Genomic DNA, 15687 nt, shown 5'->3' with positions numbered 1-15687 from the left:
TCAGAAATATTTGAAAATTTTTATTTATAATTTATTTATATTTTTATTTGAAAATTGATATGCTTGGTGAATTAAAAATGTGATTCAAATTAAGGCACATTAATTATTTTAAAATGATTAATGCCTCAGTAGAAATATATTAACCGCTGCCCTATGGATTGATACCTTCCATGTCAGAATAGGTTGCCAACAGTCCCTGTAACCGTACCTCAGTGCGAGTTAGCACCTTCAGGATAACAGGGGTGAAGGCAGATTGGAGCAGCAAGTTACAGGGGGACACGTTGCATCCCTGTAGCAGTACCTCAGTGCGAGTTAGCACCTTCAGGATTGAAGAAGAAAATGGGAAGAACACTGAAAACACACCCAATCTTCTCTATTGGCCAAGGTTGGTAAGCTGACAGAACTGTCCCTCATTAGGGCAAGACTGATCCTGTCAGGTTCTCCTCAAACCTCAGATATATTGCCAAGAATCCTGAAATTCTGCTGAGCTCTGGGGAGATTTAAATTTAGCCACTCAGTCCGACAGCTTGTTCATTTTTGTCATTCCAAATCTGCTTCAAGTCAGACTTGCACACCTCAATGTGCCTGGGTGACGATGTGTGGACATGCTGTTTATTGTCTCTGTTGCCCTGTGGGAGAGCTGCTGGTTTTCTTGCTTTTTAAAAAAAAAAATCATCATCAGGGTTTGAGGATTGTTGGTAAGGTCAACAATTAATGTCCACCCCTAGGGGCAGGGTTTTTACCCCTTCGGGCAGGCGCATTGGGCGGGTCCGGAAGCGGCCACGAAACCGACCGCCGTCCGCGATAGGTCCCTTACCACGATTTCATGCTGGCTAGCCAATTAACGGCCAGCCAGCGTGAAATGCGCGCTCCAAGCCTCGGCGCTGATGGGGTGGGGGTGCGGAGGTGTGCCCATACACGGGGGAGCGGGCGCTGAAAGCTCCCTGAAGGCCCAGAGCTGCCTCGGGGAGCTGAAGATTTTTAACATGAAAAATAAAGAATGAAAGGATAAGGAAAACATGTCCCCGCATATGACTCTGTTAAAAATGAGTTTAAAATTTTTTTTAAAAATGACTGGGCGAAACCTCATCCCGCCCATGGATGAGGTTTTGCAAAAAATGCAAAGGCTGAGCTGTTGGACGGACAGCGAAAAATTCAATCGGGTTAATTAAGGGCTTTAATAGGCCTCTTGATTGTCAGCGGGCACACTGCCAACTCTCACACGCGCCCGCCGATTGAAATATTGCGTGAGTGCGCGATGATGTCGGGACGCTCGCCCGACATCACCATGCACTATTTTACTCCTGTTCGGGTCGGGCGGGATCCGACCACCGGACGAGATAAAATTCCTGCCATGTGCGACCTGGACAAGGTGGTGGTGGTGGTGGTGAGCCTTCTATTTGCAAAGCTACAGCTTTGTGAAGATACTCTCTCAGTGCTGCTAGGGAAGTTCTAGGATTTTAACGCAGCCACAACAAAAGATGACATATAAGCAGGTCAGGATGGCGTGTCCCACCATTCATCTTCTGCCCCTATCCTCCCAGGTGGCAGAAGTTGGGGTTTTAGAATTGCTGCCTTCGGATTCTTGACTCGTTGCTGCAATGCAACCTTTGGATGGCAACTATAGTGTGCGGTGGCAGAGGGAGTACACAGTTAAAATGGTGGATTGGGTGTCGATTAAGCAGACTTTGCCCTTGAAATTCATTAGTGCGGTTAGAGCTGGACCCATTAAAAAATGGGCAGTATTCCAACACACTCCTGTCTTGTGCCTTGCAGGTTGCAGAGGGAATCTGGGGAGTCAGGAAAGGGTTATTCTATACAGAGTGCCCAACCTGTTTCAGTAGCCACAATTGGCGGGTCCAGTTGAGCTTCTAGTTAATGGCCCCGAGGGTGATGATAATGGGGGACTTGGCAATGACAATGCTATTATGTGTCTAGGGCAGATGGTTAGCCTCTACCCTTGATGGAGATGGTCAATGTGTGGCACATATGTTAGCCCAAGCCTGGAGGTTGGCCAGGTCTTATTGAACATTGGCGTGGACTGCTTAATTGGAGTTGCAAATGGAGCTGAACACTGCGCAATCATCAACAAACAGCTCCACTTCTGCCCCTATAAGAAAGGGAAGATCATTGATTAAACTGCCAAAGATTGCTGGGCCAAGAATTCTCCTCTGAAGAACAGCAGCCCCCAACAACCACAACCATCTGGCATTTTATTGAGCATTTGAATACTGAAACATTATTTCAGCTTGCAAGATATATAACTTTTCAATCTTTCATCCCTGCACAAATATTTTGTCCTGTCAGTTGACCAATATTAATTGTAGTAATACAGGATTGAGAAAATACACAAAATTCTAAAAACGTTCATTCACATTTTGCAAATGAAAGGTTAGTACTGGTAATTTTGCTGAAGTCTAGGTTTTTGCTATTTATCTGCTATTCCAGTTCCTGAGGGTTTAGACCATGTGTTTTTCTTAAACTTGAGAATATGGCCATCCATTATCCGCAATTCACTGCAGTTAGAAGTGGTATTGCTTCGATTATGACATTTTACGAGCAAATGCTACCATTGTGCAAAAAATATTTCAAGTCTTGACATCTCATTTTAAAGGAAAACTATCTCCTGCAATGCTGCAAATAAATTATCTACCATCAGTCATCTGAAACAGCTTGCTATGCATTTGCAGTCCATTGAAGGAGTTTAATTTGTGAAGACAAATAGCACTCCCTTCACGTATTATGGACAGTGCAGAAATGAAAACGGCTCAAGTATCTTGCAAATAATCACAGTATCTGGCATATCCAGATTGCTGGTACTATATTTCAAGCCAAGTTATAAATAAGTCTGTTGTGTTTTGTGGTTTAGCTCACACTCTACTAAAAACCCACTGCAGGAGATTCTCACTGATTCCGAAGTCTAAGAAAACCATATTCAGAAATGAAGCAGGCAATTTATTGAATAAAAGGAAGAAAATAAATTCATTCATACAGGGCCTTCCATGACCTCCGGACACCCCAAAGCGCCTCACAGCTCAATGAGGCCATTTTGAAGTGTAATCACTGTTGCACTGCTGGTAAGGTGGCAGTCAATTTGCACACAGCTAGCTTCCACAAACAACAGAGGCATCTGTTTTCATGATACAAAAGCAGAAAATGCTGGAAAGACTCAGCAGGCCTGGTAGCATCTGTGGGGAAAAACAGAGTTCAGGGGTGGGATTTTCCAGCCCTGGCCACCGGCAGGATCTTCTGGTCCCGCCGAAGTCAATGGACTTTTGGCTGGCTCGCTGCATCCATCATGGGGATCCCCTCCATGCCGGGGCCAGAAAATCCTGCCCAATGTTTCAGCTCAATGATGAGCCTTCATGAGAACTGAGGAAAGATAGGAATGTAATAGGGTTTGAGCAAGTGAAAGGGGAGGTGGTGGAGGGGTTGGGGGGTTTGGGGGGGTGGGGGAGATGGTGGGGGAGGGTGGTGGGAGGAAGAAGAACAGGGAAGGTCTGTGATAGCGTGATGGGCAGGAGAAACAAAATGACAAACGGTTTTGTGGTAATAGGTAAAGCTAAGGAACAAAAGATGTGTCCAGATGAGGTGTGAATGGCTGCATAGCAGTTGTCCGAATGCAAAACAAACAAGAAAAACTGAACCAGTGAAAAAAAAGTCATGAAACAAGATGGAGGCAAAGGTTATGATCTAAAAAATCTACCTCCATTTTGTTTCATGTTTTGTTTTACTGGCTTGGCTTTTCTCACTTCTTTATTTATTCACTTTGCTTTGGCCAGCTGATATCCAGCCATTCACACCTCATTTGGACACATCTTTTGTTTCTTCACTTTACCCATTACATCAAAACCTTGTCATTTAATCTCTCCCGCCCTCCACCCCATCACAGACCTTCCCTTATTTTCTTCCTCCCCTTCTCACTTTCACTTGCTCAAAACCTATCATATTTCCATCTTTAATAAAAGCAAAATCACATTTCTACCTCTCTTCAGTTCTGAAGAAGTCATAGGGACCTGAGACGATGACTCTGTTTCTCTCACCAAAGATATTGCCAGGCCTGCTGAGTTTTTTCCAGCATTTTGTTTTAATTTCATATTTCTATCTTTCCTCAGTTCTGATGAAGGCTCATCACTAACCTGAAATGTTAACAGTTTCCCTTCTCCACAGATACTATCTGACTTGCTGAGTATTTTTAGCATTTTCTGTTTTTATTTCAGATTTCTGGCATCTGCAGTACTTTACTTCTGTGTTTCCGCTTTAGTGCTATTGGTTGAGTGACAAATATTGGCTAGAACTTTCCAGCTCTTCCTAAAATGCCAGAGGATTTTCTTTATATTGACCCAAGGGGGCAAGTGAGGCCTCTGACACTGCAGCACTCCTTCAATACTTATGTGTTCAAGTCTCAGGAGTGGGACTTGATCTTACATTCTTCTGACTCCGATGAGACAGTACTACCACCGAGCCACAGCCAACACCTGTAAATCTGTATATGTTTTAAAAAGCTAATACAGGCTAAGAAATCTTAGAAATCTAAGAAATCAAACACATTGAAAGTAGTTTATCCCACTGGGGTGGGTTGTTGGCTGCATTTTTGCATCTCAATCTGAAGAACACGATTCTCTCTCCCCCATCAAACTCTGGGCACCAACCCAACTTGTCTCAGATATCATTGCTGCCATGAAGTCAAAAGGCCTTCACAGGCAGCAATGGAAATTAAAAGAAGTAAAAGAAAAGATACATTTAACTAGCCTCCACTAACTAGTCCCTTCCAATGGATAGCTGGGTGCATGTGTTGCATAAGACAATACAACTCAATAGAGATTGGAAAAGCTCCGCATTGGACCCTCCATCTCAACTGGCCACCAGGTAATTAACCTCAGTAGCCTGGGTTGAGAGGTGAAGGGGACAACAAAAATGAGACGACTAGGCTCCTGCTCACAATTGTAATTCAATGGAAGTGTCACTGGATTACAATCATGTGCAGGAACCTCGGAATGTGTGTGTTGGGAAAGCCAAAGTCAGGCAGAGCGGTGATGCCCTTCACCATATAATCACTGGTGGCAAGCTCTGCCAAGGTGCACACAGTCAGTTGGCATGAAATGGTGTACCAATAAGAGGTGCAGTGCTATTGTCACTGGACTGGTAATCCAGAGACCCAGGGGTAATGCCCTGGGGGCCTGGGTTCCAATCCCACCATGGCAGACAGCAAGTTTTGAATCCAATAAAAATCTGGAATTAAAAGTTTAATGATGACCGTGAAACCATTGTTGATTGTCATAAAAACCCGTCTTGTTCACTAATGTCCATTACATTAGGGAAGGAAATCTGCTGTCCTTACCTGGTCTGGCCTACATGTGACTCCAGACCCACAGCATTGTGGTTGACTCTTAAATGCCCTCTGAACAAGGGCAATTGGGGGTGGGCAATAAATGCTGGCCGTGCTAGAGACGCCCACATCCCATGAACGAATACAAATAAAAAAGAAATTCTCTAGGAATGATATAAAAAGAAAGGGAGCAATGTAAACACACCAACTTAATTTTGGATATTACATTTCCTCTGCATGATTTTTAGAGCTCGAGTAAATGCATTCATTAAATTCACTTCTGCATATGAATCACAAATTCCAGCACAGAGCCTTGCTGAGGAAAGGGAGCAACCTGAATTCTGGTTTCCCCCAATAGAACTAGGTGGATTGTGTGGAGCTGCCACATTCAATTCTCACTATGAGCAAAGCACTCCAGTGGAAAGGCTAATTTGCACAATCTATCCCTAAGCTCCCTATTTGCACAGTCACAGTAGTAGCTTTCTCATTTACAATAAATTGCTAATGACCCTGTTTATTACTGCAAGTATGTTCAGCTGGTGCACTAAAAACCTTGGAAATTGAGGAAATTAAACCTCCGAGTTTCATCAGTAACTTCACTGCCTTTGCACTGTCTCTGCCTGCTGCACTAATTAACTGTGCTCTAAAACCTCCAATAGATGTGCACACTCTCATTCAGCTTTGTCTGGACGATCTTTGGATTGCTACAAGCCCAGTCATACACACAGGAAGAAAGAATCTGCTTTTCTCTTGGTACTCACGTTCTATAGGCCGCGGTGAGTCACGCGCTGCAGATGGAGGCTTGGGCTCTTCCTGGGGCTTTACAGGTGACAGGGTCCCACAACTCGGGGTGGGAGAAGACGGGGCTGCAGGTGAACTCAGGCTGAGGGAAAGGTCGCTCCGTGCCCGTGGCACCCGATTCCTGGCTTCCTTCTCATATTCCTCCGCCGCTAATTTTTCCAGGTACTTGTATCTGAAAAGAAGCCCACGTAAGCCTCAGCGAGTAGCGCATCGCGTGCATTACACTGCAGACACTCTCTCACATCCCAAGCCAGAGATACTGCCAAAAATAAACGACGACTAAACCACACTGAGAGCAAATCTAAGGAAAGATGAAATAGCTGCAGCTTGATTTTACTTGCAGGCAGACTGCAAGAAACCTTAAATACATCAACGGTTCATGAGAGATATTTATCAGTGGGGTCGTTTCCATTCCTTTCAGATCCTTGATGCAAAGTGACACAAAGGCTTTCACCACCTTCTAAACATTGCTTCTCCTCCCTGAACCTGCATCTAGTCCAACAATGTGGAACTTTACGTCATGCTGGGTCGAGTCATCAAAAGCTGCTCAGGAAAAGGAAAATACATCTGTTTTGCATTTGCATGGACAGTGCTTCTGAACTGTTTATTACTGCATGCTACCAATCATACTCCTCGTACTTCAAAACACTGGCATTAAAATAACCCTCAGTCCTGGCTGCTCCCAGTCAAACAGCTTTAGATTTATTTTTACTCAGGATTTTTTCCGATAACCGTTTGCATGGAACTAAAATTAAATGTAAAATTGGTTGTGTATAACTGACAGTGCTGAAAAACACTGAACACAAAGGACCACAAAGTAAACACAGGAACACATTGGGAGCAATTCTTTCTGCAGCCCAGGCTCAACGGGATGAAGGAGCATCACCCCTTTTGGCAGGTGACAAGCTCTTAAACTTGGATAGTCGTGGGAGGCAAAATTCCACGTGTCGATAATGCCACTAAAACTGTTAGGGCAAGTACAAAATAAAAAGTCCTGCTGTACACCCATGCCAAAACTTGACACATGTTGCATCTCACAACTACCCAAAAATTAGAATTCTCACTTGGGAAAGCCAAGGTGATACTTGGACAGCATGTAGAAAGGCCAAACGTGTGCAGTGAAGAACTGCACTGTGGACGAGCCGAGATAGCTTTAGGCTGATTCTGGGAATATTGGCACTGAATCTAATGGGAAACATTCACAATTCTCAGCACAATGCCTTCATATCCAACAAGCAAACATTTTTGCCCTCAAAACTAGATACGCTTTCACCCTTCTTTTCCTCTTAAGATGTTTATCTTTGACACCATTTTAATCTATAATAGGGTACTGCTGTAAAGGTGGGTGGCTGGACATGGGCAGTGACCCCACTGATTTAGGTATGACATTCCTGCATTGTGAAGAGGATCAAATGGTCACATCTGTACAGTATGTGCCCACTGAAAAAGTCGCAGACAGATCTAATTGATGGAGAAAATTACATGTTAGGAATAATCACGCATCCTGCGGAACTGCCAAAGGTTTGGAAGGGTAAGGTGTGACTACTCAAGGTGGGGGGCAGGGGGTGGAGAGTAGAGGCCATACACCTGCCTGGTCAATAAGTTGAAGAATTCCATTTTCCTTTCTGAATGATAAGCCTCAGATTCAAATATCAATCAACCCCCTCTGGACTATTTCATTATGGCTTGTTAATGCCCATATGTATGTCAGTGTACTGCATTTGGAATTAGCGGAATTGCTCTTGTGGAGAGCTGGCACAGACGCAATGAACTGAATGGCCTCCTTCTGTGTTATAACCATTCTATGATTCTATAGAAGAGCCCGAGCCGGTTCAGTCTTTCCTGATCCATAACCTTCAGTTCTGGTATATTATCTTATCTTATATAATCATATCTTATAATAGGTTATAAGCCACGCCTTTGTAATTATGGTAATAATGGATATTAATACAAACGGTTAGCAATACCAAGTGGTTATTGTCATGGTGTAACTGGAATGCAACAGTTTAGGCAGCTGCTGGTGGAGGATTGTATCTAATTCCTAGTTTTTATTACTCAAAGTTGGTGGTAGCCTGGTAGTTAAACCTACATATTTTGTGTCAGTACCCTGTTACAATTATGAGGTTTAAAAGATGATTATATTTTTGGACTGTAGCTTTAAATTTAGGGTAAATGAAAGGGGGAATCATGTGGCCTGTTCTACAGTTTGCCTGATGGTGGCCTGGGTGGTTCAATTGTTAGAGATCAAAGGAAGGCATAGATTGTTTAACTGAAAAGTTGGTGCAAGGTATTTATGCTAGGAGACAATAGCAGTAGTTTCTCGATTTGCAATGAGTGCACTCTTGAGTCTCCCAAAGGCCTAGAAAAGTGTTGAAGGCACCAGTTGTAAAAAGTTGGGCTGTAAATGGTCCATTTACTTCTAAGATGAAAGACAGTTGGGCTCTCAAATGCCTAATTAACATTTCTATCCAAATACAAGGTTCTGTATTTCACATTGGCAAGGGAAGAGGATAGAGGAAGCCATTTTTGAGGTCAGGTTACAAGCTTCCCTACAAATCAATGAGTATCTCCAACTGACAGCAGAGGATCTGTGATCTGTGTGGTCAGCAGAGAGAAAAAGCTGCTCGACTTTGCGAGCTATCTCAGCCGGATTGGGGAGAGAGATGGGCAGAATTTTTCACTGAGCAGGCGGGCGTGATGATGTCGAGTGAGCATACTGACGTCATTGTGCACTTGCGTGATATTTCAGTCAGCAAGCGCGCACTAAGCTTGGAAGTGGCCCGTTGACAATTAAGAGGGCAATTAAGCCCATTAATGGCAAAACTAACAGATTTTTTTGTTGCTCGTCCAACGTCACAGTTGGTGGATGGGTGAATTGACCAGGTGGACTTTGCATTTTTCATCAAACCTCATCCATTGGCGGGATGAGGTTTCTGTGATAAAATAAAAATATATTTCTGTGGACAACATTTCAGTCACCTGAAAATGTAGGTATTGAAACTTTAACATTTATTTCTGGTTTTTGCGACCCTTATTTAGGTTGTTCAGGTCTTCAGTTCCCTGAGGCAGCTCTCTACCTTCAGGGAGCATTTTGTGAGTGCTCACTCATGCCGACTTCAGTGCTTGCCCTCCTTCTGCCCCCACCCCAGCAGCCCTAAGCATTTCAGCATGTGCTTCATTCTGGCTGGCCGTTAATTGGCCAGCCAGTGTGAATTCAGGTTCGGGGGCCCATTGCGGTTAGCGGTCTGCTCCCTGGCTGATCCCAGACCCGCCAATCACGCCTGCCTGCTGACTGAAAAATCCTGCCTACTGTCTCTGGTTGAAGGGGATAGAGGAAGCCATTTTTGAGATCAGGTTACAAGCTTCCCTACAAATCATGCTGCAGCCTTCTGTGGATTCCAGGAGATGTGTTCTAGCATGGTCGGGGGGAAGAACAACTGGATTTACTGCTGGTGGTGGATTTAAGAAACTCTCTGAAAACTAAAAGAAGCACCTGGACACTTTCACTTGAAGTTACTACTTGGCGACATGGGGGCATTAGAAGCCGGGAACAACTGCGGACTGTTTGCTAAGAGGACTGCAATTCTGTAGAGAGTGTGATGGGTGATAAGTATACAATAAGTATACAAGGGGAATGTCACTTTAATTTGTCTACAAAAGACAGGGTTTAGTCAATAGTGTTTCTTTAATCATTTGTTGCTGTAAAGGTTTTAAAACGTGAAATCTTGTATCATTCTTTCAGCTAATAACTGGAAGTTCAAGTCTCTTTTCAAAGTTATCGGTCTCTATGGAGATCATAACATCTGTTTGCGTGTGAAGGTATAACTTTACAGAGTGTGTGGGCACAGCCTCAGTCCATCTGTGAGGGAGATCACCACTAATATAGACTAATGTGTAAAGTGGGGGGTTTGGTTTGTTTGAAGATGAGAGAGAGGCTATGGTCAATCCTCAGCACTCCAGAAGTGGGAAAAGTTCACAGTTCCAGATGGCTTAAAGTACAAGCATGTTACAAAAGTACACCAGCTGGGAATTTTCTTGGATCTGGTCCCACAACACCACTAGTGTTTAGCACAAGTGTGAAGGAAACTCCGTTATCATTTTGGAGATGAATTTTGAGAAGCTCAGCCTTGTATGATTCTATGGAAGATGCAATCGGGAGGGATACATAATTGATTTCCTTCATTCATTATTTGAGCTTCAAAGGATGTAGAAGGTACATAATCTCTTAGTTCTGCAGTCCTCCTGAAGGCAACTCAAGAAGCAGTTGTGGAATGATATTTGGGCCTTAAAAACAACACAGCAACACGATTATGGAAGAATGCTAACCTCCTTATAATGTTGATTAGTTTCACTAAAATAGATTGCAATTTTCCAAATAAACAAATAGTTTATGTGCACTTCTAACAGAATAAGCAAACCTTTCTTCTCTTGCCAGTCTTTGTTCTTCACGTTTTTCTAAATATCCCCGACTAAAAGACAGAACAGATAGACAGATGAAGTAAAAGAGATCAGAAAGAGTTAGAGAAGACAGGAACACTAGGTCAGCAGGTATTTATTTCAGAATTAATATTAAGTCAGAATTCTACCTCGAAGATCTTTAGCATTTAAAGTGACCTAGGGATCATTTGCACTGAAACACTGATGGATTTCTATATAAAAGATGATGGCTACAGAAAACTTGCAACAAAAGCACTAACGTCCTCAAACACAGCAAATAAATTTCAAAATGACACAGGTCTTTATCTTCATTAAGGTTCAGGCTTATGTTCGTACAACGTCCTTGGAATAAAATAAAACATCTCACATGGATCAGTCGGGTAGAAGGTAAGCAGGAAAAGTAGGAATATTTATGGGGCAAGGAGAAGAGTTTGAAGCTGACATGGAGAGCAGGGATGGAGTTAGCAAGACAACAAGCTTTTACAAAAGAATTCCGAAGGTCATCGTGGCAAATATCAGCCATTGCTTAGGATTGCTAAGCAGGAACAAGTCAGGGGAACAGGGATGTGCATGCAGATATGCACTGGAGCATGTCACTTAGATAGGCTACAGCAAAACTATATGGTGGAAGCTGAGAACTAGAATATTGGCTGATTTAATCAAGAAGAGCTTGGCAACAGCAGACTGGTGGGTGTGGGGGCAAGGTGGAGTGTGTTGAATTCTGGATTAGTTGATGTTTGTGAGGGATTGTGAAGGGCAGCACAAGAGAGGTCAATGTAACTAGCAGATGAAGGCCTGAAACAGGCTTTTAGTAGCACTAGGAGAAAATGAGGAGTGTAAGTGTGAAGTATTCTGGAGGTGGAGGGAAGTGGCCGTGAAAGATGGTGTGGGGCAAATAGCCTGAGCTTATAGTCAAACAGAACATAAAATAAATAGAGAAAACAGGTTGCCATGCTAACAGACTGTTTATCCATTCAAAGTTTGTAACAAAAGTTTGACTGAGTAACTTGAAGTAACTAATTTGAGTTTTAGTAGGATGCTGGCCCTGTTTTTAACCTCTGGTAATTTTTTAGGCATGTAGGTGGGTGCAACTTGGAGGCAGATAGATCCATTGATCCAGCAGCAAGCCCATGGCTATTCTAACTCTGGGGCCTCATTCAAACATACCTGTCCAGCTTCCCATGTGGGGGGCAGGGATGTTAGGGTGGGTGCATCTCATTGGAGGTTTTGCATTTATGAAGGTGAGGTGGAGTGGGGTGGGGGGAACTGGAGCTGGGGAGGCTTTCTTTGTGGAGCCTGCATTGTCACATCTCCACATACTGGCACCACAAGGAAAGTTTAAAAAAAAAATAGATAACTGTTTAAACCTTTTATGGTCCAGCTCCTCAATCTGCTGTCTATATTAGGGTTGCCAACCCTCCAAGCATTGGCCTGGAGTCTCCAGGAACTGAAGATCAACCTCCAGGACACTGCTGTGTGCAACCCTGGAGAAAAATCACCAGGATATTAAAGTTTTTTTGTCATTTTCTTTGACTATTTCTCTTGACCAGGTATAAAAAATTGAAAATGGGGGCAAAAAGGCTGTTTGAATGACAGTTAAGCATCATCCAACTGGGTAATGCACCTTTTCTCTTTTCAATTGACGTAGGAAGGCAGTGTTACAAGGATGGATGTGTTGGCTGACTAATGGCTGAAGCGTGGAGGCATGTCATGTGATGAAACCTCTAGGAATACATTCAATCACTTTTGGCAACCCTCATCTTCACCTGACTAGCAAAGTGCACACTCATTAAAATTGCAGACAGGTTCTGGTGACACCATCAGGACTCGACATGCATATGTGAAGACAAGCCCAGCAAGCCTTGAGCCGGTGCCTTTTCTGCCTGCTCAAAAGAGGTCCTCAAGGGCAATTAGGGAGGAACAATAAACATTGGCTCAGCCAGCGACACCCACATCTCATGAACGAATAAAAAAAATTTGGAATACTAGCCTTCTGGTGGCATTAGGGCTGACAAATAATCTGGGAGGTTTTAACTGCCCCATAACCAGGCAAACGGGGTTCAAATTGTGCCCTCTTAGTCCCTGAAGATAATTTGATAATTCTTGTGCACCCTGCAGCAAACTATATTTTCCAATTTGCAGTGTTATTTTCTTACAATTTCACAATCCAATTAGGAACAGAGCTTATAAATTTGAGAAAACCTCTCTGAAAGTTGCACTTGACATGGAGCCAGGACTTGGGGGTGGATGGAAAGGATCTGTGCTTTAGCCAAAATGGCACCATTGCCCTGATTTGGGAAGTCCCACCCCTGAAACCAGCACTTTTGTCGGGGTGGGTGGGGGGGGGGCTAAATGGAGGCAGGTTGTAGTTTGCACATTTGTGGTTCACAGATGCAGCTGCATATGTAAAAGTGCAGCTGCCTTCCAATGGAGGGATGTCCAAAACACGGCACACGGACTTTAGACATTTGAGTAGAAGGTCTAAAGCTTTCAGAGTTACTTGGAGAGGTCAGGTGCCCTTTTGAAGCGGCCTGGTACCCTGCTGGATGATGTCGCATACCCTTTTAAGTGAGGTCAGGTGCCCTTTTGGCATAATTAAAAATGGACATAAATGTGGGTAAAAAGTGGATAAACCCTGTGGAACTGTCAAGCTGTGAAGTCATTTAAGTACCCAAGATATTTAAACTTTGAAAAAAAAAGCCAGCTGTTGCCTCTTACAATTTCATTAGCTGTCCCTTGACATAACCCTGAGGGTTGTCATTGTAGGATTAGTGGTTCATGACTGATTCCACAATCTTTCATTATCACAGTGGGGGCTTGAAGGTTCACAGTTTGATTGACAGTTCCAAATGGTTATAAAGTTTTTGATGTGGAACTATGGATACAAATGTACTTGAAGGAAATGTTTGTTTTATCAGGGATTAAGTAATTGAATGAATTTAAATGTACTGAATGAGTTTTTATGAATGAGGCTTTTTTAAAAATACTGAAGTCATCAATAGACACTTAGAACTTTATTTCATTTCATCTTACCATGGCTCCTGAAGTCTGCCCATGGTGGAATGCTGGGTGAATTGGCATGGAAGGTGTCAGGGAAAAGGATAGTCCTGTAATTGGTCTCAGCACCCACCATTTTTATGGAAATAACCCTGCCCCTGAGATTTGTAGTGGGGTCAAATCCAGGAATAGACGTTTGTCCCTGCACGAGCCACAGACTGACAGCCCACTCGGAATTTTTGGGTATAGAATCAAACTCAGTCATCTTTAAAGTCCTTGGTCTCCTTGTTAGTCATGTAATATGTAAGCTAATCAACGTGGCTCTTTTATCCTTATTCACTTCTTTTGCCTTTTGGATTGTGTATCCTTTAACTGCCACAAAACAGTGGGATCACTACAGGATTTCAATAGCTTCTATTAACAGAGTGCTGCTGTCAGGGAGTAATAAGGATTACTAGGACCATAGGGAACAGGAGTAAGCTATTCAGTCCCTAGAGTGTGTTCTGCCACTCAATTAGATCTTTACCTCAGCCCTATTTAGCTTGCCTTCACTCCATACCCCTTGACACCATTATCCAACAGAAATCTATTGATCTCAGTCTTGAAAGTTCTAACTATCCAAGCATTCATATCCCTCTTGTTCAGGGTTTTTTCCTCAAAGGAAATAATTTCTTGGTACCTATTCTATTGGATCATTTTAAACATATTAATTAGATCATCCTTCAATCTTCTACACCCAAGGTTTCTCGTTACCTTGGACGGAACTTTCCTTTTTCGGATGGGACTCAGACATTGGGGTCAAACTTGGGTCCTGACCCTGCACCATGTCAGAAGTTGTCCCCTGACATAGATTTTGGCTGGATTAACCAATTAAAGACTAGAGAACCTGCTCACCATCCAATTAAGGATGGTGGGCAGGCTTTTGATGCTGGAGGGCCGTAGGAGGCCCCTAGGATTGAAGGAGCTGCAGCCTAGTGTTGCAGATAAGGGACAGAGACCCACCTCCATCTTGAGGTGCTCTCTCAGTACCTTTGAAATATTTGTAATAAAAAAGTTGCCAAACCACAATTTTGTAGGGAAAATCTCCCCACAGAGCAGCTTGTGGTCACAACTGCAGTCATGTAGGCAGGGTCAAAGGGGGGGGCTTATCCTGATCCTGGAGCGCTGGCTCCCTGGTCTGTCACTGGGAAGCTACCTCCAGGCACTGGCTTTGTAACTAACTTAATAAGCTTTCCGGTGATTGCATGTGGTTAGCCATTCCATGCTGAACTGGTCCTTCCCAAAATGGGTCGGGCCAGAATGGTGCCAGCATACTAGCAGACAGACCAGCGACACAAAATTACGTACCTGCCCACCTAAGATCCCACCCCTTCTGTCCTCCGTAAGCCCTGTACTTGTTTCTCTTTTCCACCCTTCTTAAATAATGGAGGGTAGTTTGCAAATTTCCAATCCAACTGCACAATTCGTGAGTCAAGAGAGCTTTTGAAAGATTATTACAAATGTATCTGCAAGTTCCTTACCTACTCCTTTTAATACTCTGGGGTGGAAACTATCAGGCTCTGGAGATTTGTCTATCTTCGATCTCACTGCACTTTTTGTAAACATCTTCTAAACTTTATTAAATCCAATATGTTCTTCTCCTTGATTTATATTTTTACTTCACTTGTGCCATTGGTCTTTTGCCCTCTTTCTCGACTGTGAAGACACATGCAAGTACTTATTTAATAAATCTGCCATGTTAGTAACAGCATCACCTGTGTCTTTCCTTAATGGGCTCACATTTCCCTTAGCCATTCTCCTCTTAATATATTTAGAAAAACTTTTACTGTACGACTTGACATCCCTTTCAAGTTTTTATCATATTTCCTTTTAGCAGCTCTTAATACTTTCCTTGTGTTCCTTTGTTACTTTTTTCTGACACTTACCGAGTCTGCTGGATTTCCACTTTTCTTTGTATTTGTCTATGTTAAGTGCACTCTAAATGTGGAATCCTAGCCAATTGTTCCTTCTTCCCCCTTATCTCAGTTCAAAACCTAGTTGAGACTGGCAACTCACCACCTGGACAAAGGGCAATGGGTGGGATTTCAAAAATAGAAGTGGGCTGCGCTGGTGCCACTTTACTG

The 15687-nt window shown here is 43.2% G+C and overlaps 1 protein-coding gene across 6 annotated transcripts in view; it reads right to left on the bottom strand.

Moving 5' to 3' along the window:
• LOC121275666 (FH1/FH2 domain-containing protein 3-like) overlaps nucleotides 1–15687 on the bottom strand; it is a 592370-nt gene that overhangs the window by 94730 nt on the left and 481953 nt on the right. For 4 of the 6 annotated variants that reach the window (XM_041183184.1, XM_041183185.1, XM_041183188.1 and 1 more), the window contains 2 exons: nucleotides 10549–10599; nucleotides 6091–6302 (listed from right to left, as the gene is read on the bottom strand). In XM_041183184.1, the coding sequence (XP_041039118.1) occupies nucleotides 6091–6302; nucleotides 10549–10599 (263 nt within the window). The remainder of the gene's footprint in view (nucleotides 1–6090; nucleotides 6303–10548; nucleotides 10600–15687) is intronic. The other 2 variants (XM_041183186.1, XM_041183189.1) reach the window with 1 other exon arrangement.

This window comes from Carcharodon carcharias, chromosome 3, assembly GCF_017639515.1.
Source record: "Carcharodon carcharias isolate sCarCar2 chromosome 3, sCarCar2.pri, whole genome shotgun sequence".
NCBI lineage: Eukaryota > Metazoa > Chordata > Chondrichthyes > Lamniformes > Lamnidae > Carcharodon > Carcharodon carcharias.
The sequence above is the reverse complement of the archived record's forward strand: the minus strand, read 5'-3'. Positions and strand labels throughout refer to the sequence as shown.